General features: G+C 44.9%; 1 protein-coding gene across 1 annotated transcript in view; it reads left to right on the forward strand.

The window, feature by feature from the left end:
- trrap (transformation/transcription domain-associated protein) overlaps positions 1–26,997 on the forward strand; it is a 283,953-nt gene that overhangs the window by 150,268 nt on the left and 106,688 nt on the right. Inside the window, 5 exon segments of the mRNA XM_052021047.1 lie at positions 7,835–7,956; positions 10,832–11,045; positions 14,816–14,995; positions 19,796–19,942; positions 25,555–25,674. Coding sequence (XP_051877007.1) covers positions 7,835–7,956; positions 10,832–11,045; positions 14,816–14,995; positions 19,796–19,942; positions 25,555–25,674 — 783 coding nt within the window.

Raw genomic sequence — 26,997 nt, forward strand, 5'->3', positions numbered from 1 at the left:
ACCACATTTTGTGATATTTCTTGAAGCAAATTACTTAACTGAGTCTTATGTTTCTGATTATTGAAACTGACACTCATTCCACAATGTCAGCATATTGGTGGGAATGGGAGAACAGAAAATTACTCTGAGACCGCATTGAAAGGTTGTAACGTACACAGTCCTAGCATCTACTAATGCATTGTAACCACACTGACTGACTGTTCCAATCATTATTAATGTACCAGGAGCTGTTTCCCAACATCATTGTTATTTTTGTTACTGTACCGTTAACCACGCATGGCATTTCTCCCCAACCTAGCAATGTACTGGTATCATTTACGAGCTTATTTGAATGTCCTTTGGAAGAACAGAAGTTCTCTTGCAGTGCCTGTTGGTCGACTGATCTGCTGTTGGGTGTTGAAATTCAGGCATTCTGCAATGCGTGATGCAGTGGCGTAGCTGGTAAAGCTGCTGCCTCACAGTCCACATGACCCGGGTTCAGTCCTGACCTCTGATTGTCTGTGTGGAGTTTGGACATTCTCCCTATGATGACATGGGTTTCTACTGGGTGCTCTGGTTTCTTCCCACACCCCAAAGACCTGCAGGTTGGTAGGTTAAATGGCCACTGTAAATTGCCCCTAGTGTGTTGGTGAGTGGAGTTGATGGGAATGTGGGGAGAATAAAATAAGTTAGGGTGGCTTGATGATCCCAATGACCCTGTTCCTATGCCGTATCTATCCATGACTCTAATAGAAAGCACCTCAAAAACCAGCTTTGCTCTTTGTGGAAGTTATAATTAGCTTTTTTTTAAAATTTGTAATGACTGAAATCACTGTCGTGTTCTTTTGGCACAAGTTGAAGATTAGACACCGGGAATTAAAGACCAAGTTGCAGATTTCCTTTATCTGGTCTCTGCCCAATTCCCTTTACTAATAAAGGCAGCTTTAAAAGGTTCAGTGGTACATCTCCCCATTGTAAATTTGACTCTACTCCACAACTACCTGCCTACATTCCCCAGATACCAGGCTGTGACAGAAGCTCCAGTTCCTTTCTGACGTCTCACTCTGCTGGAGGTCTCTGGCCTTCTGCAGTTTGGGTACGCTGAAAAGTCTTTACAGCGCCTGGGTTGCCAGTTAATGAGGCTGTCCACCAACACGGAAGTGTGCTGACTCCAAGTTCCCAGCCATGTGACAGGTGACTAGTTTGACTGGAAGTTTGCAAGGTTAGAGAATGAATCTTCAATGCTTGCCTTATCGCAGATAAATACTGGTCAGGCAATCTGGCCCATTGTGTCCAAATGTACACGAAGAACTTCGATGGTTGCTTCCTATGTAAAGCACAAGATGTTTTCCCAGTTTTAGGCACATGACTGTGCAGGGAAGGGAGGGATGTGGACATCGTGTAGGCGGGATTTGTTTAGTTAGGCATTTAATTACTAGTTTAATTAGTTTGGTACAACATTGTGGGTTAGAGGGCCGATTCTTGTGCTTATTCTATGTTTATTGGCAGGCATGGTAGTGTAGTGGTTAGCGTAACGCTATTACAGCGCCAGCAACCCGGGTTCAATTCTGGCCGCTGTCTGTAAGGAGTTTTGTATGTTCTCCCCATGTCTGCATGGGTTTCCTCTGGGTGCTCCGGTTTCCTCCTGCATTCCAAAGACGTACGGGTTAGGAAGTTGAGGGCATGCTACGTTGGCGCCGGAAGCGTGGCGACACTTGCGGGCTGCCCCTAGAACGCTCTATGCAAAGATGCATTTCACTGTGTGTTACAGTGTACATGTGACTAATAAAGATATCGGAGGATGAGGCGGGACCTGATAGAGGTGTATAAGATGATGAGAGGCATTGATTGTGTGGATAGTCAGAGGCTTTTTCCCAGGGCTGAAATGGTTGCCATAAGAGGACACCGGTTTAAGGTGCTGGGGAGTAGGTACAGAGGAGATGTCAGGGGTAAGTTTTTTACTCAGAGAGTGGTGAGTGTGTGGAATGGGCTGCTGGAAACGGTGGTGGAGGCGGATATGATAGGGTCTTTTAAGAGACTTTTGGATAGGTACATGGAGCTGAGAAAAATGGAAGGCTATGGATAAACCTAGTAATTTCTAAGGTAGGGACATGTTCGGCACAGCTTTGTGGGCCAAAGGGCCTGAATTGTGCTGTAGGTTTTCTATGTTTCTATATGTTTATTCTTTCAGAGACCTTAAGAGCACTTGCCAACTCTCTAACTCATCGACCAATGATTAATGGCAAGCGAATGTCTCTGTACCTATCACTTATTCACCCTCATTGTGGAAACCATTCCTGACCTTATTTCCCACTGGTACCCAACTCTAGCCTGGATACAGCGTGAACAAAAGTCTGAAGTTGGCCCCAGTTCCACTGTCTCCAATGCAGAACAGGCTGGGAATCATGACTGGTTGCTCAAGTTCCCCAGCACCTCACCATGCAATGAATTTACAACCCATTACGCTCCAAGTGCTGACTAACAGTAGACCAAGTTACTTCCCCCTTAATCAGCATTCCTGACCGAAGCATAAATTATCATCAATTTCATTGCTTAGTGCATGAGAAATGAATGTAGGCTCATTAACATTTGCAAATTGCAAGTTACAACATATTTTGTGCTTTAATATTTTAAAATAGATTCTGATCCAGTATGAATAATTAAATGGACAGAAGTAAAATTTCTGACATTAAGTCATCATTCGCGATCAAGACATTGTCTCTTGGCAATGCAATTGCGAGTTCATGAGGATTTAACTTTTCATTAAACATAACCAAATTAATTTTTGGTTTAAATTTGTTTCAGACCAGGGATCCAATTCAATCTGCATCACACTGCTGACTCTTGCATCCAACATCCATCTAGAAGTAGCAACCAGCAGTTATATAACTTCTTCAGTGCAGTAAAACATCTCGGGACACTTCGTGGATTGGGTAGGAGAAAAGAAGTAAATACATGTTGAGCCAGAATTAGTGAAGGAGCTGAAATAATTTTCGGGAGTGTTTTTAATTTTGTCGTTGGAGACAGTTTGAGAATTACAGAATTGCATCCTCCAGACCTGTGTTTGCAATTGGAGTGTGAAGCAGGAGGGAGGGAGGGGGGGAATGCAAAAAAAAAGCCACTGGCAGAAGAAGTGGGAGAGGATGCTGGGGTGTAGGACGTTGCAGAGTTCGCCTTCAAGTTTATTGTTGTCATAGGCACACATACACAGGGTATAAATGCCATGAAAATTAGCTTTTTACAGTAGCAGCAGCACAGTGCATTAGAAGATAAGGACAAACATAAGTTAACATAAACTTAAGTTAACATCGAGGTCGGGGGGGAGGGGGTTAAATTTAAATCGGTGTATTATTGTCACATGTACCGAGATGCAGTGGAAAAACTTAGTATTGCATGCCATCTATATAGTGCATTTCAAAACTACATCATCAGAGTAGTACAAAGGGAAAAGCAATAACAGAGTGCAGAATAAAGTGTTAGAGTTACAGAGAGGGTGCAGTGCAGGTAGACAGTACCAGTGCAGGCACAGTGTGTAGCGGTTAGCGTAACGCTTTACAGCGCCAGCGACCCGGGTTCAATTCCGGCCACTGTCTGTAAGGAGTTTGTACGTTCTCCCCGTGTCTGCGTGGGTTTCCTCCCACATTCCAAAGACGTATGGGTTGGGAAGTTGTGGGCATGCTATGTTTGTGCCAGAAGTGCGGTGACACTTGTGGGCTGCCCCCAGAACACTCTACGCAAAAGATGCATTTCACTGTGTGTTTCGATGTACATGTGACTAATAAAGATATCATCATCATCATGACATTGTGAGGTCAGGAGTTCATCTATTTTATACAAGAGGTCCATTCATTTGTCTTATAACAGTGGGATAGAAGCTGACCTTGAGTTTAGTGGTATGTGTTTTCAAGCTTTTGTATCTAAGGTCATTGCTTTGGGGATGCAGTGCAAGTCAATGAGAATTTGTTGCAAAGTGACATCTGAGCAGCTGTTTTGAACTTAATGATGTCGATGGAGGGTGGAAGGCTGCCAAAGAGGGAACTGGAGAAGTTGATGTCTAAAGGCAGAAGGGCAGGATTTAACAGTGGGAACGATAGGGGCAGGGCCAGGTGGAGTTGAGAGACTGGAAGTTGGCCGTCTTGGCATGGAGTAAGATGTAGGCTATTTCTGCAGGCTGATGGGTCAGTAACAGAGGGCATGGAGTTAGGTCATTTTATTTTGGACGGATTACAGGGGCATTGAAGAAAAATATTTTTAGAGTCATGGAGGGATTCAACACAGAAGCAGTTCTTGGGCCTATCAAGTCCACACTGACCATCAACCACTCATTTAATTGGTAAATTGATTTTTTATTGTCACAGGTACCGAGGTACAGTGGAAAAACTTGTTTTGCATGCCATCCATACAGATCATTTGATTACAATGGTGCGTTGAGTTAGTACAAGGGAAAACAATAACAGAATGCAGAATAAAGTGTTCCAGTTACAGAAAAGGTGTAGTGCAGGCAGACAGTAAGGTGCAAGGCCATAACAAGGTAGATTGTGAGGTCAAAAGTTCATCATATCGTACTAGGGGATCGTTCAATAGACTTATAACAGCGGGATAGAAGCTGTCCTTGAGCCTGGTGGTACGTGCTTTCAGGCTTTTGTATCTTCTGCCTGATGGGAGGGGGGAGAAGAGAGAATGTCCGAGGTGGGTGGGGTCTTTGATTATGCTGGCTGCTTTACCGAGGCAGTGAGAAGTGTAGACAGAGTCCATGGAGGGGAGGCTGGTTTCTGTGATGTGCTGAGCTGTGTCCACAACTCAATGCAATTTCTCTGCATTTACACTGATCTTACATTAATCCCAATTCTTCTATTCTTCCCATCAACTGCCCCCCAGATTCTACCACTCATCTACACACTAGGGGCAATTTACAGCAGCCAATTAATCTACTATCCTGCATGACTGGGATATGGGAGGAAACCGGAGCACCTGGGGGAAACCCATCCATTCACAGGGAGAATTGTGCAAACTCCACATAGACAGTGCCAGGGATCAGGTCTCTGGCTGAAGGCAGCAGTTGTCCTACCAGTGCCACTGAGCTGCCCGAGAGTGCTAAGGTTCTTGATCTCAGTGTCTGACTGGGCAGAAACTGTCTTTGCATTATTTTTTGAAAAAAAACAATATCTGACTGAGCACTTGGTGTGCTGGAACCTACAGGATGATAGGCTGAGAGCTGGAAAGTCTGTTTACCAACAATAGTTGGGTGTCTTGAACCAGTCTGGACACAATGGGTGGACTAGCAGCTTCTGTGCTGTAAATGTCCATGCCTTTGTGGTACACTGGCCCTCTGATTTTAAACTTGCAGATTCTCTTGGACTTACAAACAGATTTTAATGCTAGTTAGATTTTAATCAATGCAAAGAGCTGATGTCAGCAGCCAGTGTAGTATCGTTACGCAGCTCTCATGTAATCCACTGATACTGAAAGAGTTTAAATTTACCTTTTTGTACTGGACTGCAGTTATACTGAAATAAAAGCAGAAAATGCTGGAAACACTCGACAGGTCAGGCAGCATCTGTGGAGGGAGAAATAAATAATGTTTTATTTCAGCGACCCTTCATCAGAACTGAAGAAAAAAACAAGTTTTAGCTAAAAGGTAATGTGGAGGACGGGAATGGAGATGGGTAGAGCAGAGAGAGTCCCTCTGACAGGTACCTTTGGTCTCGCCCTATCAGAGATATTGTCCTTTTCTACCCATCCCTCTCCCACCTTCTCTGCTACGTAAGACTAACTGACAAAACTAACTTTGACAAAAAGGTTGCAGACCTGAAATGTTAACTGTTTCTCTGTCCACACATGCTGCCTCTTCTTCCAAGTGTTTCCAGCATTTGTCTGTTTATCATCTTAAATTTCCAGCATCTGCAGTTTTTTTCTTGGTCTTCAGGCACTGCAGTTATGCTGCATCTGATACAAAGCCATTTGATGCAAGCTTGCGCCTCTGTGACACAAGTGCTTGCAATGTTCTGCATTTTGACCTACCTGAGTGCTGGTAGCATTGAAAACCTCTTCATTTTAATGCTTCACTTTATTTACCAAGGAAGAGCTTAATGCTTATTAATTTCCTTTTGCAAATAACATTTTGCATACTGATATTCCCCACCCACCCCTTCCAGTGAGACACTGGTGTTTCAGACCTTCACCTGATGCTGAATGTGATATTTGAAAAAAAAGATCAGCCGAGGGCAGGCTTCACTGATAACCAGTGCTAGAATCACACCCTTGATTCAAGGGTGACCCAAAGATTTGACACTGAGCTAACGATACTCTGCCCTCCTGCCTGTCACCAGTTTCTTTTTTGTTTGCAGTGATGTTTTTATTCTTGTTCCTATTTCCTAAACTTGTGCATTTGGAATCTGTTGTTTGAAGTGGAACATAAATGAATATAAGAAGCAGGAGCAGGTCACAGAAACAGGCCCTTTGGCCCAACTGGTCCATGCTGACCAAGATGCTAGTCCCATTTGCCAGCATTTGATCCATATCCCTCTAAACCTTTCCTATCCATGTACCTGTCTTTTAAAAGCTGTTATTGTACCTTCCTCTGGCAGCTCATTCCATTTACTGACCGCCCTCTTTGTAAAAAAAAAGTTGCCTCAGGTTCCTATTAAATCTCTCCCCTCTCACCTTAAACCTATGCAGTCTAATTCTCGATTCCCCAATCCTGGGGAAAAAAGACCGGCCACTTCTCGTCATCGTCGTGGCTATCCCTCGAGGTCGAGGATGATGGTCTTCGTTCCATTGGTCTATTTATGGGCTCTCAAGTGGCTTGTGAGTCCAATCTTGGCTCTGAAAGTTCTTCCACATTCAGGGCAGGTAGTTCCAGATGGCAGATGGGGCTTTGGTTGTTGATAGCCCACAGAGCGAAGACGCCTGTGCGTGTATTTGTTTAATGTGTACTTGATGTTGCACTACAAAAAGCACATGACACTTCACAAATCAACCAACTGGTTCCAATGGCATGGAAACCACGACGATTGGAGCTGATGGGTCTGTTGCAGCCTTCATCCGCCTTCACAGCTGTTGAGTTCGAAGTAACTTTGTCCGCCTGTTCCACCGGTGAGGTCTTGGTTGGATTGTTCTTTGTCAGGGACCTCACCATTGACCTTACCGCCATGGGTGACCCTACCAGGAGCATAGCTTGAGACGGCATCGCTCTTGGGATCTCAGGACCACACAAGCTTCTCCACCACGACAAGGTGACAATCCACGGAGAAGCGGCCACTTCTACCTGCTCCTTCATTCAATATGATCATAGCTCATGTTTTTACCTCATTGTCACTTTCCTACACCAGCCCAGATCTCTTGCATCTGCTAACATAAAAATCCAGCACTCTCTGTCTTGAATACACTCGGTAACAGAACCTTCACAGCCCTTTGGGGTTGAAAATTCCAAAGTTCACCACACTCTGGGCGAACAAGTTTTTTTTCTTTGTCTCCGACCCCAGTGGCTGATCACTTACTTTGAGATCTCTGGTTTTAGACATTGGAATTGGTTTATTAGTGTCGCATATACTGAGGTACAGTGAAAAGCTTGTCTTGTATACCATTTGTACAGATCAATTCATTGCACAGTGCAATGAGGTAACCCCAGGCAGGGTAAACAGTACGGCGTCTCCCCTGCCCTGACTTGTATGTTTCAACCTCTTTGCTCAAAGGATGAACCTGATGTCTTTGGGAGTGCCCTTGGAGGGCAAGTGCTTGAGGATTGGGGGCAGCGTTGGTGGTCTGGGGAGGGTGAGAAGAAGGGGTTGTTGGGGGGGTGGGGGGAGATGTGTAGAAACACTGGCAAGATGAATAATTTTTCTTTTCTATGCAGACACCTACGCTGAGGGAGAAGTCCATTTTACTGGTTAAAATGATGACCTACATTGAAAAACGGTTTCCAGATGACCTTGAATTAAATGCTCAGTTCTTGGACCTCGTTAACTATGTCTATAGGTAATTGTAGTAATTAATCAAAAATTACATTTCATTAGTTTGCACACTTCTGTCTTTGCACTACACTCTTGGGAGGTCCACGCTGTTTATATTTCAATTGAAAAAGCAAAATGGCTTGTGTGGTTTTCTATACTCATTTTTGTTGAGCACAATAGTTTATCTTTTAGAAGCAAGTAATTTATTTAATAAAACTCAAGGTTACCCAAGTGCCAGCATACAGGATCACCTTTTTCACATTTTCTTTTTAACTAGATTGGCAGTGAAGGAAATGTAAATTTATTTTTGAAATCCATCTTAAAACTAATGAAAGGAAATCTCATTTTATAAATGCTAATTCACTGTTCAAGGTGTGCAACCTCCCCAGTAGGTTTGCTGGTGCACTGTGGTGCCTGCTGTTTCATGTGCTGATCAGCATGGATTCCAGATGTGGGGGAGGAGGAGGACCTGCTAACTAAAATATTCTGAGATGATACGTTTCATGTCTTCAAACATCGTTAAAAGTTCAGCTTTAAAAATTCTTAAATCCCGTGTGCTCTGGTAGGGATCATGTTGGCACATGATACTATGATGGAAGAGAGCCAGTTTCAGTTTCTGACTGAACGTGGTATCCATTTGGTTTCTTTATTCTCTTCAGTACCCCCTTGTGCGCCTGTCTCCTTCACACTGCCCCTCTGCTCCTGCCACCCCTTGTTTGTCCCTTCCCCCCTGCTCCCACGCCTCTCTCACCCACGCCCTTCCTGCCCCTCCTCCCCCTCTCCTCACCCCTGGCCCTTTCTTCTCTCTCCCTCCTGCACCCTCCCCCCCGCCCCCCCCCCCCCCCCCAGGTTTCACCTCCCCTTTTGTTCCCATCACCTCCCGCCCTCCTCACCCCTTCCCCTTTCCCGCCCCCTCACTTCCACCCCTCTCCTGCCCCCCCACCATGCCCCTTCTGACCCCTCACCAACTCCCCTCTTTTCATCCTCCTCCTGCCCCTCTCTCACCCACCCCTCCTTCTGACCTCCCCCTCACCTTGCCCCTCCTTCTGTTCCCCCTCCCCCACCCCTTTCGCTGTCCCACCTTTATTGATTTCTATCTTAATTCTTCCTTTGGTGACTTTCTATTTTCTCGATATCTGTATTTATTTTTGCTCCAGATTCCTTCCGCTCCTCCTTCACTCCTGGGCTGTTATTTCTGCAGGTCGGCCCTCCTGGGTATAGACCTTTGGCCTGGAACTGCATAATGCCAGCTGATTATCGGTCCCTTCTGCTTGCTTTGCAGGTCGAAGAAGAACTGGTTTAGCAGGAGTGCAGTCAAAGCTCCCCATATTTCTTAGCAAATTGAAACAACCAGATAATTGCTTTGCACTATTTTCTCTAATCTTCTCAAATGGCTGACGGCAAAGGGTATCTCAACTCGTGAAGGGTACATTTTCCTTGGAGGGGATTACAGCTCAGCTTCAGCAGACATCCAGGACCTAATGGGTTAAATTATGAGAACTAATTCCACAATTTTGGCTTTTAATTCACTGCATTTGTTAAGTTGTGGGTTTGATAAGTGTAGGCTCTTGAATCTGAAACAGGGAATTAATAGGGTCTGTACAGAGAAAATATTTCTCATTTGGGAATCCTGTACAATTCTCTATTCCCAACATGTATCCACCTCACCCACCAGAAGGAATATCTGTGGACACCAGAGTCATTTGAAACTTCCAAGATTTTAGTTGACAGGATTTTAGCAAGTAAGAGTATCAAAGAATGTTGGGCAAAGGGTTAGAGTCATACAGCATGGAAACAAGCCTGTCAGCCCAACTGGTCCATGCCAACCAAGATTCCCATCTAAGCTAGTTCCATCTGCCTGTGTTTGGCCCATATCCTTCCAAACCTTTACGATCCGTGTAACTGTCCCAAGTGCCTTTCAAATGTTGTTAATGTACCTGTCTCAACTCCCTTCTCTGGCAGCTCATTCCATATACTAACCAAGTTGGAAAAAGTTGCCCCTCAGGTTCCTACTCAATCTCTCCTCTCTTACCTTAAACCTGTGCCCTCTAGTTCTTCATTCCCCAACCCTGGGAAAAAGAGTGAGCGCATTGATCCTAGCTATGCCCCTCAAGATTTTATACACCTCCATAAGATCACCTCACGTTCTCCTGTGCTCTAATGAAAAAAGTCCCAACCTGCTCAACCTCTCTGTAACTCAGTCCCTCGAGTCCTCGTAAGTCTCTTCTGCACTTTTTCCAGCGTAATGGCATCTTTCCTATAGCGGGGTGACTAAAACTGAACACACTGTTCCAGATGCAGCCTCACCAATGTCTTGTACAACAGACCGACACAATCTAGTTGCACAACTGTACAGTCTTGAAGGGATGAATGGCCTTCTTATTTTTGTGTTTCTTAAGTTTCTAACAAAAGGGCCTTTTCTGTTTTCCCAAAGGAATGAAATGTTTGATTTGGGAGTGTGGGTGGTATCTGCAGGACGAGGGGAAGGAGCAGGTGTGTGAGTGGGATGATTTGGACAGAACTGCCTTCGAGCAGCACACAAGATGCTGGATGAACTCTGCGGGTCAGGCAGCATCTGTGGACAGTCGAGGTTTTGGCTTGAGAACCAGTCCAGATGAAGGTTCTCGACCTGAAGCGTCAACTCTCCATTTCCCTCCACGGGTGCTGCTCCACACTTCCTCCAGCGTCTTGTGTGTTGCTCCAGATTCCAGCATCTGCAGTGTCTTCTGCCTCCATTAGAGCCAGCACAGCTTTGTTGGGCTGAATGGTATCCACTAGTGCTCTGTTTTTCGAACTAAGATGCTACCTATATGAGACACATGTACATATACATATTCCAATTTGGCCTTTCTCTGTCGCTCTGTACATATTGACTCCTCTGTGCTTGTGGTCAACTGCAGGGATGAGAACCTCTCCGGCAGCGAGCTCACGGCGAAGTTAGAGCCGGCATTCTTAGCCGGATTGCGGTGTTGCCAGCCCCACATTCGGGCCAAGTTCTTCGAAGTTTTCGATAACTCCATGAGGCGGCGGGTCTACGATCGGCTGCTGTACATTACCTGTTCCCAAAACTGGGAGGCCATGGGAAGCCACTTCTGGATCAAGCAGTGTATTGAGGTGAGGAAAGAATTGTCGTTACCGTTTGCTTCTCACTGCAGATTTCCAGAATGCCTCAAATCACGAAATATTGCAGGGATTTTGAGCATTTTGAACTACATAGAACATGGAACACTACAGTATAGTACAGGCCCTTCGGTCCACAATGTTGTGCCGACATTTTATCCTGCTCTAAGATCTATCTAACCCTTCCCTCCCACATAGCCATCCATTTCTCTATCATTCATGTGTCTACCTAAGAGTCTCTTAAATGTCTTTAATGTATCTGCCCCCACAACCTCTGCCGGCGGTGCGTTTCACGCACCCACCACTCTGTGTGTAAAAAAAAACTTACCCCTGACATCCCCTTTATACCTTCCTCCAATCACCTTAAAATTCTGTCCCCTTGTGTTAGCCATTGTCGCACTGGGAAAAAGTCTCTGACTCTTACATTGATCTATGCCTCTTATCATCTTGTACACCTCTATCAAGACCCCTCTCATCCTCCTCCTCTCCAAAGAGAAAAGCGCAAGCTCGCTCAACCTATCCTCATAAGACATGCTCTCCAATCCAGGCAACATCCTGGTAAGTCTCCTCTGCACCCTCTCTAAAGCTTCCACATCCTTCCTATAATGAGGCAACCAGAACCGAACACAATATTCCAAGTGTGGTCTGACCAGAGTTCTATAGAGCTGCAACATCACCTCACAGCTCTTGAACTCAATACCCCGACTAATGAAGGCCAACACTCCATACGCCTTCTTAACAACCCTATTGACCTGCATGGCAACCTGGAGGGACCTATGGATGTGGACTCCAAGATCCCTCTGTTCCTCCACACTGCTAAGAGTCCTGCCATTAACCTTGTATTTAGAAGCATTTTTATTTCAGATTGGAAAGAAAAATGCAGCACTTTATAAATATTAACTGAGATTAGAACCTGGGGATCAGTTGTACATTTACTGACCAAATGCACAGCAAAATAAAACAAATCACTGAGCTGTGCAACTTTTGTTTTGAGGTGAAGATGAAATAACCACATTGAAGAAACAACTGCTTCAGGTTAAAGTGTTCTGTAGTTTTTGAAGGGGCTTCGTTTTCTAAGATTTGCTTTTACTGTTCTTGTCTGGCAACTCAAAGCCCCATGAAGTTGGAGAACTGAATTTCGCATGGTGTGAGAGACGTGTATAACTGCTGCAGATCTCCCTAGTTTCACAGAGCCTGAAGGATTGTTTGAAAAGTACGCTCCCTGTGCAGAGCTTATAATTTTTCAGAGGCTTTGCAGGCACAGCAGTCTCAGTATAGAATGTGCTTTTGCCCTTTGGCTTTCTATTTATCACTGACGTCTCTTGAATGTGGTCAAACCCATGCTATGTCATATCGATAACATCAGTGTGGTCAGATTTTGAATTATTTAACGTTGAATTGCACATAATGTTTGGCACAGCTGGGGGTCTTTCTGAAACTATCTGGTCTCCACGGGAACTCCCTCACACTCCATCTGAACCTTTTAGCAATCTTGTGAGCACAAAATACCATTGTTGCTGGAAACCTAAAATAAAATTGCCAATGCTGGGCAACAACGGTGGAGGGAGCAACAGAATTTCTAGCATTTTAAGTGTTCATTTCCCATAATCTATTTTCCTTATGCATATCAAGTTTCTCCTTAAATGGATAACTGCTACTTGCTTTAAATATCCCTTAGAGTTCCATATCTCACCAATCTCTATGTAAAGGCAAATTCCTGGAATTTCTCAGCTAGTTTTATTTATCACTTTCTTACATTTACTGCTTCCAGTTTTGCTTATCCCACCACAGTGCATTCATCCTGTCACAGCCTTCTTTTATATTAAGGCTTTCCGTCTAGTCTGCTCTCTTTCATCTTCCTGAGGAATGACCCCAGATTCTTCCTACCTTCCTTGACTGGGTCAAGATTTTTACCAGCACTTAAATATGAATCGATGACATTTAAAGGTCACTTGCTGCTAGTTCTATCATGCTAAAAATTTAAAATTTAGGGTGGACGTTGTTTTCTCAGGTTATCTACAGGTAAACTAGAGCTGCCACCTCACAGTGCCAGAGACCCGGCTTCAACTTTGGGGCATGGACTTATTAATTGGTAAAATGGAGGAAAGTTTAAAAATTACTCCACCCAATGAGTGATTTGGAACTTGCTGCTTGAAAGAATGGTGGGAGCCAACACTATGAACACATTTAAATAAGTACCCGTACAAATCTTAGCCTGTAGGCTAATGGAATTGGAATTGTTGTCACTTGTACTGAGGTACAGTGAAAAACTTGTTTTGCATACCGATCGTACAGATCAATTCATCACACAGTGCATTGAGGTAGTACAGGGTAAAACAATACAAAGTGTTACAGCTGCAGAGAAAGTGCAGTGCAGGTAGACAATAAGGTGCAAGGTCATAACGAGGTAGATTGTGAGGTCAAGAGTCCATTTTACCGTATTGGGGAACCGTTCAATAGTCTTATAACGGCGGGATAGGAATTGTCCTTGAGCTTGGTGGTACGTGCTTTCAGGCTTTTGTGTCCAGAGCTGGGGATGTGGGATTAATCTAAAGTCTGCTTTCAACCAGCATGAACGTTATAGGGCAGTATAACCTCCATCTGTAGTTTAGATTGTTATGATTGTGTATTCCACCCTCTCACGAGTAGTTGGATTCCCTGTTCCAATATACTGATGTTCTGTGATACCAAGAGCCATGTCACTTGGATACTGCTCAGAACATCATCTTGTGTGATGCCAACAAACTTACGTTGCCTGGTGCACACCTTTCAGAGGAGAGTTGCAATCTGCTTCACAGGGTCATTTCTCCACTGAGAATGCCTTTACCCAACTTAGGGGGTGGGCGCCTGGAGTGGGCTGCCAGGGGTGGTGGTGGAAGCAGCTGTGTTAGTGGCGTTTAGAAGCTGTTAGACACATGAACATGCAGAGAATCGGAGGATATGGATCACATACAGTCAGAAGAGATCTAGTTTAATTCAGCATCGTGTTCAGCACAGACATTGTGGACCAAAGGGCCTGTTCCTGTGCTGTACTGTTCTCTGTTGTATGTTCTATGTTAAACAACATTGGCAGAGAGAGAAATGGAGTTAACATTTTCAAGTCAAGTTGAGTTTATCGTAACATGCACAAGTACGGTGAGGTGCAGGTACAATGAAAAACTTGCAGCAGCATCACAGGCACGTTGGTACAGACAACACACAGAATATAAATACTATATTAATTATACAAGACAGTGAAGAGAGAGAAGAAAAAAGACACTGCAAAGACAAGATCTTTGTGCAAAGACAAGAGAGACAATCAGAGACAAGTCCATGGCAGTGTGGGTTGATGCCCATCATTGACCTAAGCACTAACTCCCTGTCTTCTTGGCTTCTGACTTGCTAATATTTACTGCTTTGGTTTCCGAATGGTCAAAGTCTGCCAAAAAGCTTGGCCGCAATAGCAGGATGAAAAATGAAATTGTTTATTCCTATTAATCTCTGCCTAATTAGGACTGAGGAATTAGCGAATCTTCCCGAATTAATACCAGCACTGCACGTTGTCTAACCCTGGAATCTAGTCATTTCAGTTGAGTGTGTTACTTCAGCTCCCTCGCACCGTTGGTTCATTAACTTCTCTACGTGTGCCCCTCCCCATCGATTGACATCGCCATTAAGTTCACAGTTTTAAAAATGTGTGTGTTATCTGTGACAGAACTGCGAATTATGATGTGTTGCTCTGTCTTACCCAGGTTTTGATTATTGTGTTCCTGCTTCTCCTCCAGCTGCTGCTTGCGGTGTGTGAGAAAAACACCACCATTGGCACCAATTGTCAAGGTGCCATGCTGCCATCCATCACCAATGTCATTAACCTGGCAGACAGCCATGACCGTGCAGCCTTTGCCATGGTAACCCACGTGAAACAGGAGCCCAGGGAGAGGGAGAACAGTGAGAGCAAAGAGGAGGTAATTTGTTCTTGAAGTTTTTATTTCCCCCTCTCGTATCGACCTGCGCAGCTCTCAGATTCTGGTGAAACAATGTGGAATTTAACACATCTGTTCCAACTGGAAATTCCTGCCGATGTTCGCAGGATGTGTGTCCATTCTGGCTCGATGCCAGGTGGTCAGTTAGTATTATTGTTTCAATTTATAACAGCACCTTAGTACAATTGAGCAATGTGCTACAAGCAATCTGCTGGAGGAGACACAAGAGACTGCAGATGCTGGAATCTGGAGCAACACGCAATCTGCTGGAGGAACTCGGAGTTGAGCAGCTGTGGGGGAGGAGGGAGGGATTTTCGAGGTTTTGAGTTGAAACCCTGCATCAGGACTGAGAGTGGAGAGGGAAGATAGCTAATATAAAGAGGGGAGGGTGATGATGAGACAGGAGCGAGAGGTTATTGGTGGACTGAGGTGGGGGGGGGGGGAGGGAAGGGGTTGAATGATGGGCAGATCGGGTCAAGTAAGGGAGGGGGAGGGGTGGAGTTGGGAGACAGAGGCAGGGGGTGACAGATGGAGACACAAGAGACTGCAGATGCTGGAATCTGGAGCAACAAACAAGATGCCATGGGTAGGCACGGTAGTGTAGTGGTTAGCGTTACGCTATTACAGCGCCAGTGACCAGGGTTCAATCCCGGCAGCTGTCTGTAAGGAGTTTGTACGTTCTCCCCGTGTCTGCGTGGGTTTCCTCCCACGTTCCAAAGACGTACAGGTTAGGAAGTTGTGGGCACGCTATGTTGGCGCCGGAAGCGTGGCGACACTTGTGGGCTGCCCCCAGAACACTCTACGTAAAAGATGCATTTCACTGTGTGTTTCGATATACATGTGACTAATAAAGAAATCTTATGCTGGAGGAACTCGGTGGATTGAGCAGCATCTGTGGAGGGAAATGGACAGTTGACATTTTGGTTGAGACCCTTCATTTAGACAGGGTCTCGACCCGAAGCGTCGACTCCATTTCCCTCCACAGATGCTGCCTAACCCGCTGAGTTCCTCCAGCATCTTATTTGTTCCTTGGGTAATAGATTGAGGCAAACAAAAAAAGTGGAGCCAGAACAGGGGGAGGGGAGGGGAGGGTGAAGGTGGAGACGGCTGCCCAAGTGAGGTAAGCAGGAACACAAAGAACTACTAGTGTTGGAATCTGATAGGCAAGGAAGGTGCTAATGGGAACCATTAGGGGAGAGGTGCATGGCAGATGGAACCAGAACCAGATGGGGAGGTGAGGCCTAGATCTTTCCAAAGGGAGTTAAGAATCAACCAGTTTGCTTTGTAGCTGAACTCGCAGACAGACCAGAACACATGAGAATGTCAGATATCATTCCCTAAATGTTATTGTGGCCACCAGTACTCATACTAGCTTTTTATTCTATAGAGTCATAGAGCAATACAGAAAGATGTAGACCCTTCGGCCCAACCAGTCCATGCCGACCACAGTGTTCATCCAGCTAGTCCCAATTTCCTGCGTTTGGCCCATATCTCCCACCGCCCCCAAGTCCTGCCCCTCCATGTACCTATCCAAATGCTTCTTAAATGATACTATTGTACCTGCCTCAACCACTTCCTCTGGCAGCTCGTTCCATATACTCACCACCCTCTGTGTGAAAAAGTTGCCCCTCAGGTCCCTTTAAATCTTTCCCCTCTCACCTTAAACCTATGCCCCCTAGTTTCGGACTCCCCTACGCTGGGGAAAAGACTGTTACCGTCCATCTGATTTGAACCCTCTCAGCTGCTTTTGCAGAATAACATTTGAGACCTCTGGATTACTGGACTAGAAACACCGCCACTGTGCTGGTGTCTCACAGTTAGCAGTAACTTAACCTAATGCAGAGTTTCGACCTGAAACGTCGACAATTCCTTCCTCCCCACAGGTGCTGCTCCACCCATCTGTTGGGTTCCTCCAGCAGTTTGTTTTTTTTTGCTCCAGATTCCGGCATCTGTGGTCTCTTGTGTCCCCTACTTGCCAAGGCTTCTTTGACAGCTCTTCCCAAACCTGTGATCTCTACTTTGAAGAGACTTTGCAGTGGAGTAGACCACTCCGCTGTGATCTCTCCTGCCTTGGAGGATGTGGCCAGCAGGCGCTTGGGAATGTCACCATCTTCAACCTCTGCTCCAAGAAGCCCATTTTTCATAGCAGAAGGCTCAAAAATCAAGGGGCAGATTTAAAGTGTTTGGTAGAGGGATTAGAGGAGAGACGAGGAAAGCCTTTATTGCCCAGAGAGCGGTAGGGGTCTGGAACTTGCTGCCTGAGGCAGAAACCCCTCCCCCCCCCGACATTTAAATAACATGTAAGAGCTGTGTCCTGCAGGAGCATGGATCCAGAGCACTCAGGTCAAATCAAGTCGAGTTTATTCTCATGTGCACAAGTACGGTGAGGTACAGGTACAATGAAAAACTCACTTCGAGCATCACAGGCATGTACATTCAGACAACACACAGAACATAAACTAGACATGAATTATACAAGACAGTGAAGAAAACGTGTGCAAAACAAGACATTAGTGCAAAAAAGACAACCAGAGACAAGTCCATGGCAGTGCAAGAGGTGGTCTGTAGTGTTCCGTTGCTGAGGGAGGGTTAGGGTTGTGCAGGTCGGTTCAAGGAAAGTAAGAATAGATTTCTTTATTAGTCACATGTACGTCGAAACACACAGTGAAATACATCTTTTGCGTAGGGTGTTCTGGGGGCAGCCTGCAAGTGTCGCCACGCTTCCAGCGCCAACATAGCACGCCCACAACTTCCTAACCTGTACGTCCTTGGAATGTGGGAGGAAACCGGAGCACCCGGAGGAAACCCACGTAGACACGGGGAGAACGTACAAACTCCTTACAGACAGCGGCCGGAATTGAACCTGGGTCGCTGGCGCTGTAATAGCGTTACGCTGGCCGTTACACTACCGTGCCTGCAGCTGTTCCTGAACCTGGTGGTGTGGGACCTCAGGCTTCTGTACCTTCTGAGGAGGTTGGAATTAGGCTGGGTAGCTCTATTTCCACTGGTGCAGATACAATTGGCCGGTTGGCTCATTTCTGTGACACACATTTTCTCATTCCACAATCCTAAGTATCGCACGCCATTCTGACTTTGAAATTTGTTGCTGATTCGAAGTCCCAGACCTCCCTACTCGTGAACATTGTGGGAGCACCTTTTCCACTTGGACTGTAGCAGTTCAGGAAACTGCTCACCAACAACACCCCGGGCAGTAAGTTGCTGACCTTTCAAATGAATAATTTAACAGAAAATGGTTGACACAATCTGGCCAGTTGCTCAAATGAGGTCAAGCAGAGGCAAACTGAACCAAGCCAGGACTAATACTACAAACGCAGTGTATTGCACAAAGTAGATTGAGGCTGGATTCCTTGGCCAAAGTTCTTGTTAATTATGTGAGAAAAATCTGATTTGCCTTCAGGCACACCACAGTTCTTGTAATAAGGTTTTCCTCTGTGTATTTAGCAACCTCAAACCCATGTGACAAGCCAGCCCTGGGCCACATTTCTGTTAGAAAGCCAACATCATTTTAAGATTATAGAATTGAGCCTTGGTTGGTCAGTGTGAGAAAGGTTACAGCAGTGACGAAATTGCAGTGAAATGTGAGTGCTGTCTATGGAACAGAGTACCTACTTCCCCTTATAAATTAGGCAGATTAATGAAATACAACATGACTTTATTTTAAGGGAAACACTTTATTAAATACCGTTTCAACAGTCTGCTGTGCCCTACTACATTCTCACACAAAAAAAATCAGTGAGAAACTGAAATGTGGCCCCATATTCAGTTGGAGCAGATATTGTTGCATGGTAATATATATCTATTTTAAACAGGACCTATTAATTAAATGGTTGAACAATTTCACTTTCTCTTTTACACTAACTGGAGTGGGCTTTGTGAATAAATGCTCTGTTTTCTTATCTTTTCATTGTTTGATGTTGGAGACTTGCTTTCTTTTTCCTATTCTGGCAATTGGTTTCCTATTGTCACATGTACCAAGATACAGTGAAAAGCTTTTGTTTGCGTGCCATCCAGACACATCGGGATGGTACAAAAGGGAAAAAAAAACGGAATGCAGAATATAGTTACAGAGAAAGTGCAGTGCAGGCAGGCAAGTAAGGTGCAAGGGCCATAACAAGGTAGATTGAGAGATCTTTAACGTACAAAAGGTCCGTTCAAGAGTCTTATAACAGCGGGATAGAAGGTGTCCTTGAACCAGGTGGTACATGTTCTCAAAGCTTTTGTATCTTTTTGCCCGGTGGAAGGGGGGAGAAGAGAGAACGAGCGGGTTGGGAGGGGCCCTGGCTGTTTTCCTGAGGCAGCGGGAAGTGTAGACAGAATTCTGATTCCCAGTGACAGGTCTTTTTAACAGATCTGGAAATCCTATAGCCTGGACTGCTAGATACTCTTTGGGCTGTAATTAGTTATTAGTGGGATGCATTTGTTTCAACAAGACAAGGAGGGAGATTTAAGGAGGGAATTCCAGTGCTTGGGTTCTAGATAGCTGAAGATGTGAGTGGCAGAATGAAGGAAATTAGTGATACACATGAGGCAAGAACTTGAATGAATTTCTGCCTCCAATTTTAAATGGCTGTTGATAAATGTTTATTTTGTAGATCTGAGATCCTAGTGAAGATTGCATCCTGTATGAAATGGTTTTATTACACAGCAGTGCCATCAGTTATACTGATCCTGGTAAAATATCACCATAACAATAAGGGTTAGCATTTTATCTCCAGTGGGAATGAATGCTTTTTGATATGTTCTTCAATAATTCTCACTTAGGATGTGGAAATTGATATCGAGTTGGCACCTGGAGATCAGAGCAGTACGCCAAAAACCAAGGAGCAATCCGAAAAAGATGCGGGGAACCAGTTGCACATGCTGACAAACAGGCACGATAAGTTCCTGGACTCTCTCAGAGAAGTAAAGGTGAGCACTGTGGAAACCTTAACTCGTGAAAGCTCTCCGCTTTCTTCTTTCATTTGAAAGCTGAGTTTATTTTCATGTGAGAATCAGGTTTATTATCACTGACATATGTTGTGAAATTTGTTGTTTTGCGGCAGCAGTACAGTGCAAGACATAAAAATTACTATAAGTTACCAATAAATAAATATGCACAAGTATATGTACACACAAGTGCAATGAAAAACTTACTTGCAGCAGCATCACGGGCACAGAGCATCATATGAGCAGCATTCACAAGGAAAGCTTAAATTAAACATCATTTTTACAAGGAAAAACACAGAATAAATTAACCAAGTCCATTTTTGTGCAAAGTGATCAAAGTGGTCATAGTGTTGCTAAACTGTAGAGATTAAGGTTGTTCAAGAACCGAATGGTTGAAGGGAAGTAGCTGTTCTTGAACCTGGTGGTGTGGGGACTTCAGGCTTCTGTACCTCCTGCCCGACGGTAGCTGTGAGAAGATGGTGTCCTGTCTCACTTCTGTACGCGAACTCATCACCACCTGTGATTCATCCAGCAACTTGTGAGTGACATGTGGTCGTCACTGGCAATGCCAACATTTATTGGCTGTCCCTAATTTCTGCTGAGCTGAGGAGACAGTTAAGAGTCAACCTAATGGTGGGTCTGGAGTCCCAAACGGGCCAGACTGGATAAGGAAGGCAGATTTCCTCCACTGGAGAACTTTAGAACCAGATGGGTTTTCAAGCAATTCAACCATTTTGTTGTTGTTATTATCTCCATATACTATGGAGAGAGGGTGAGCATGTTGGGACTTTTTTCTTTGGAGCATAGGAGAATGGGGGTGATCTTATAGAGGCGTATAAAATCATGAGGGGCAGAGATAAGGTGAATGCGCGCAGTCTTTTTCCCAGGGTTGGGGAATCAAGAACTAGAGGGGCACAGGTTTAAAGTGAGAGGGGCTTGAGAGGCAACTTTTTCACCCAGAGGGTGGTCAGTATATGGAATGAGCTGCCAGAGGAAGTGGTTGAGGCAGGTACATTAACAACATTTAAAAGGCACTTGGACAGGCACGTGGGTAGGAAAGGTTTAGAGGGATATGAGCCAAACGTGGTCAAATGGGATGAGCTTCGATCAGAATCTTAGTCAGTATGGACAAGTTGGGCCGAAGGGCCCGTTTCTGTGCTGTATGACTCTATGACTCTATTCCTGAGACCAAGTTTTTTTTGTTAGACTCCAGACTCCAGAATTAAGTACTTGAATTTAAATTCCCTGGCAACTGTGGTGGGATTCAGACTACTATCCCTGGGTCAGTGGTTCAGAACTCCAACTGCTAGTCCAGTGACTGACCCAGTACCTTAACCACAACACCACTATATCCCTGATATTTACTTTGGGCAGAGTACAGATGGTATGCAGTTGGATTTTGCAGTGTAATTTGATTTCTTTTTCAATACAGTGTTTAAATAAGAAATTCAAGTGAAGCAAGACCATAACCATAACATATAAGAGCAGAATTAGGCCATTCAGCCCATTAAGTCTGCTCCACCATTCAATCATAGCTGATTTTTTTTTCAATCCCATTCTCCCGTCTTCTTCCCGTAACCCTTAACCCCCTTACCAATCAAGAACCCATCAATCTCTGCCTTAAATACACCCCAATGACTTGGCCTCCACAGCCCTCTGTGGCAACGAATTCCACAGATTCACCACCTCTGGCTGAAGAAATTCCTCCTCATCTCTGTTTCAAAGGGACATCCCTTTATTCTGAGGCTGTGCCCTCGGATCCTAGACTCTCCCACTGATGGAAACATCCTCTCCACATCCACTCTATTCAGGCCTTTCAGTATCCGGTAGGTTTCAATGAGATCCCCCCCTCATCCTTCTGAACTCCATCGAGTACAGGCCCAGAGACATCAAACGCTCCTCATGTGTTAACCCTTTCATTCATGGGATCGGGGTGGCTTAAAGCCTACATCGGGTGAGTGATTTTGTTTTTCACTGACCTGAATCTGAAGGCAAAGTTTTATAAAGTTCCCAACCAGTTTCCTTTTATGCTTTGACATGGATTTGTGTTGAGGCCTGAATAACTGAAAGGGTAGCAGAATCAGATGAAATACTAACTCCTGAAAGGAAATTGGATGAACACTTGAAAATGAAGGGTTTGCGAAGAAATAGTGGAGGAGACGGACTAATTTGATAGCTTTTTGTCAAGAGCTGGCACAGATTTGAAGATCCTGACAACAGGGTCCATTTACCGACCCACAGTTGTGTGCATAGTGAAAAGGTAAAATGTGATGTGTGCATGTGTAGTGATATTTGAGAGGTGCACTTAATTAAATTGGCACAGATGGCCTGCTTATGCAAATAAATGCTATTAATGGCAATGAATGATGCGTTAATGGCTTCTGTTGAAGCAGTCTCTCTTAGTTACATGGTCCTTATTGTGTCATTTTACCTGGCCCAAGGTTGATGTGTTGATTGTGGAGTTTAGAGTTTTGCTGCACTTGGTGCTTGCTTTTCTTTTTAATTTGTTTTGCAGTTTAATTACAAAACATTTTTAAAGAGCATCTACTGTGGACGAGTTAAAGGCAGCAACTAAGTTGTTGGAAATGCTTCATTGATGAATGTCATTCAAAGTCAAAGTCGAGCTTATTGTCACATGCACAAGTGCATGTGTGCACAGGTGCAATGAAAAACTTACTTGCAGCAGCATCACAGGCACATAGCATCAGATAAGTAGCATTCACAAGAAAAACATGAATTAAGCATAAATTATACACAGTTTTTACAAGAAAGTACTCAATTAGAACAAAAAAAAAGTCCAATTTAGTGCAAAGTGTTGCTAAACTGTAGGGATTAGGGTTGTGCAGGTTGGTTCAAGAACTGAATGGTTGAAGGGAAGTGGCTATTCTTGAACCTGGTGGGGTGGGACATCAGGGTTCTGTACCTCCTGCTCGATGGTAGCTGTGAGAAGATGGCATGGCCCGGATGGTGGGGATCTTTGACGATAGATGTTGCCTTCTTGAGGTAGTGCCTCCTGTAGATACTAACGATGGACTTGATCCTTGATCCTACTTCTGAATTGTTTCGATGGTTGCCACACCTTAGTCAAAAATGGTCATACAGGGGCAACATAACATGATGTAGTGTACGGCGTGCTCCTTCTTGATACTGGCTGCGTACAGTGTTTCTCCAAATTAAAGAGAAGCAGGAGGAATGCAGCCAAGTCTAGGGTCCTCGTACGTGCAGAGAGACGATGGAGGCTGAATGATTAGTCCCACTCCCACAGAGTGAATCTGACTTTGCTAGTTGTCTGCCAGGACCCAGTAATACACTTGCAGAGCCCAGGGAGACCCTAAATGGCTGGCAGTTGGTGGCACCAGGTGGGTGGCTAAAGATTTTTGTGGGGGGGTTAGTTTTTCTAGGCCAGGCCACAGGCTTTGGGTAAGGATAAGGCAGGGAAGGCGATCAGCGACCAGGGAGTGGCCATGAAGAGGGCAAGTAGCAGCGGTCGACGGTGACTTCACTCAGAGAGAGCAAGCGGGCAGCAGCTGGAGAACAGAGGGGGTCTGGGGAGCGAGGAGTGGTGGGGGTGTTCAGGGAGGGGAGACTCGGGGGACTGAAGGAGAGAGGGGATCAAGGTGGAGCAGGGAGGGTATGAGGGCGAGAGGCTAAGGAAAAGGGTTGAGGGCAAAGTCATGTCTGTGTTTTAGTTTGTGGTCAGAGAGAGAGTGTGTGTGTGTGTGTGTTTGTGTGTGTGTGTGTCCGTCCTCCTTGCCTCTGGACTGAGACCTTGCTCCGTCAGGTCCTTATGATAGCTGGTGTGCAACAGCAACCCCACGTTAACCGAATTTGTGTCATAGAGTTGCACAGCACGGAAAGAGGCCCTTTGGCCTAACTTGTCCATGCCGACCAAGGTGCCTACCCTTTTGCCTGTGTTTGGCCCCCATCCCTCTAAACCTTTCCTATCCATGTACCTGTCCAAATGTTTCAAACATTATTATTGTACCTGCTTCCTCCACTTCCTCTGGCAGCTCGTTCCACACACTCACCACCTCTGCGTGAAAACTTGCCCCTCGGGTCCCCTTTAAATCTTTCACCTTGAACCTATGCCCTCTAATTTTAGACTCCCATACCCTGGGGAAAAAGACTGTGTGACCATTTGCTCTATCTATGCCACTCATGATCTGATAAACCTCTATAAGTTCACTCCTCTTTCGCTCCAGGGAAAACAGTCCCAGCCTATCCAGCCTCTCCTTATAACTCCACCCTCCAGTCCCCGGTAACATCCCTGTGAATCTCTTCTGCACTCTCTCTAACTTGTGCTCAGGCAAGTTCCACTTAGCACAAGGAGTCGTACTTGATCCCGAGGAACTGCTGAAGAAGTTGATACTGGAAAATGTTTTATGTGCCCTACACGTTCTGTTGCTTTGATAATAAAAATCCATAGAATCATAAGTTGTTCACAGCAAAGAAGGTCCATTATGCCCACACATCCATGCTAGCTCGTTGTTGAGCAATCCCACTCCACACTCTCCTCTTTCCCCTATAGCTCTGCAAATTACTCTCTCTCCGGTGCCCATCCAGATATTAATTTTAAAACCAGGAAAATCATATTTTTCACCTGACAATATGATGACTTTGAGAATAGTCGGTGCTTGTATCATCCATCATCAAAGCTGTCTGCTGATTCTGATGTGTTAAAGTGCAGGTAGAAATGCTGCAAGGCAGTTAGGGAGACAATGCAATATACCCCTGGCTTGTCATCATTTGTGAAGCAGACCGAAAATAATTTTAAATATCTTTCTTTAAGGAGTTGAATGAGAATGTCTTGACATCAGTGGCATAACATAATTGGGTTTGGTTTATTAGAATTGGTTTATTGGTATTGGTTTATTATTGTCACTTGTACCGAGGTACAGTGGAAAAACTTGTCTTGCATACTGTTCGTACAGGTCAATTCATTACACAGTGCAGTTACATTGAGTTAGTACAGAGTGCATTGATGTAGTACAGGTAAAAACAACAACAGTACAGAGTAAAGTGTCACAGCTACAAAAGCAAAGTGCAGTGCAATAAGGTGGCAAGGTCACAACGAGGTAGATCATGAGGTCATAGTATAAGGGAACTGTTCAATAGTCTTATCACAGTGGGGTAGAAGCTGTCCTTAAGCCTGGTGTACGTGCCTCAGGCTCCTGTATCTTCTGCCTGATGAGAGAAGAGAGAATGACCTGGGTGGGTGGGGCCTTTGATTATGCTGGCTGCTTCACACAAGACAACAAGAGGTAAGACAGAGTCCAAGGAGGGGAGGCTGGTGTCCGTGATGCGCTGGGCTGTGTCCACAACTCTCTGTCGTTTCTTGCAGTCCTGGGCAGAGCAGTTGCCGTACCAAGCCGTGATACATCCAGATAGGATGCTTTCTATGGTGCATCGATAAAGTTGGTGAGAGTCAGAGGGACAAACCGAATTTCTTTAGCCTCCTGAGGAAGCAGAGGTGCATGCCTGTACTATCTTCTATTATTTATTTGCATCTCTCATTATTGTTGAAAGATGGAGCTTTTTTAAGAAGGGGGAGGGAAATATCATGTTTTCTTAATTCTGATCATCCTTCCCTTCAGACCGGGGCACTGCTGATTGCGTATGTTCAGTTGTGTCACATCAGCACCGCTCTGGCAGAGAAGACCTGGATCCAGCTGTTCCCAAGGCTCTGGAAGATCCTATCTGACAGGCAACAGCACGTGAGTCTTCAGACATGCACGCTCAGTCCTTGATCTTTTCCACAATTATTTTAACCGTCTTTGCATGAATATGATTGACTTTCATTAAGGGAGACCCATTGTTTTGCGCATTTGAACTCAAGTAAGGTTTAAAGGCTATCTTTGGGTTTACAGGGTGTGAATCTACTTCATCTTTCAAAATGGGTAGGGGTGTGATGACCATACCGCATTGAATAAAGGCCCTTCTGCCCACCGAGTCCATGCCAACCACCAAGCACCCATTTACATGAATCCTTCACAAATGCCGTTTAATTCTCCTCACGTTTCCCAAAGATGGACTCTTGACCTCACAATCTACCTCATCATGGCCTTGCATCTTATTGTCTGCCTGCACTGCACTTTCTCTGTAACTGTAACACTTTATTCTGCATTCTGTTATTGTTTTCCCTTGCACTGATGTAATGAAATGATCTATGTGGATGGCATACAAAACCAGAGCGATCCAATACCAGAGGGCATGCATTTAAGGTGAGAAGGGGTAGGTTCAGGAGAGATGTGAAGGGTAGGTTTTTTACTCAGAGAGTGGTGGATGCCTGGAATGCGTTGCCTGACATGGTAGTGGAGGCAAATTCATTGGGGGCTTTTAAGAGGGGCTTGGATGGGCACATGAATGAGAGGAAAATGGAGGGATATGGGTATTCTGTAGGTAGAAGGGATTAGCTATGTCAGCACAACATTGTGGGCCGAAGGGCCTGTTCTGTGCTATACTGTTCTACGTTCTAAAACAAAGTTTTTCACTGTACCTCGGTACGTGTGACAATAATAAACTAATTTACCCCCATCGCCCACATGCTACCACTCACCTACAGCAATATTACAGGGGCCAATTAACCTCGCATCTGTTTGAGAAGTGGGCGGAAACTTGGATGGTCACAGGGAGAACGAGCAAACTCCACATAAGGCAGCACCAGGTGGGGCGGGGGTGGGGGCAGTCAGGAATGAACCTGGGTGGGAGTTCACCTGGAACATTGTGAACGAATCCGTCCTCCCCACTTAAAGGAGGAAATACAATGGAGGGAGCACCATGGAGGTTCACCGGATTGATTCCTGAAGATTGGGAATGGGGCGTGATCTATCGGGAGGGATTATATAGACTGGCCCTGTATTGTAATGAATTTATAAGACTAAAAGGCGATCTCATTAAAATAAACTTCATAAGGAACTTGTTGGAGCTGATGCAGGGTTAGTGTTTTCCCTCAAGCCGTAGTACAAGGGGTTAGGTACACTGGACAACGGGTGAGAAAGAAATTTCTACACTAAGTAGGCATCTTATCTTTGGAATTA

The sequence above is a fragment of the Pristis pectinata genome, chromosome 8 (assembly GCF_009764475.1).
Source record: "Pristis pectinata isolate sPriPec2 chromosome 8, sPriPec2.1.pri, whole genome shotgun sequence".
NCBI classification, from domain to species: domain Eukaryota; kingdom Metazoa; phylum Chordata; class Chondrichthyes; order Rhinopristiformes; family Pristidae; genus Pristis; species Pristis pectinata.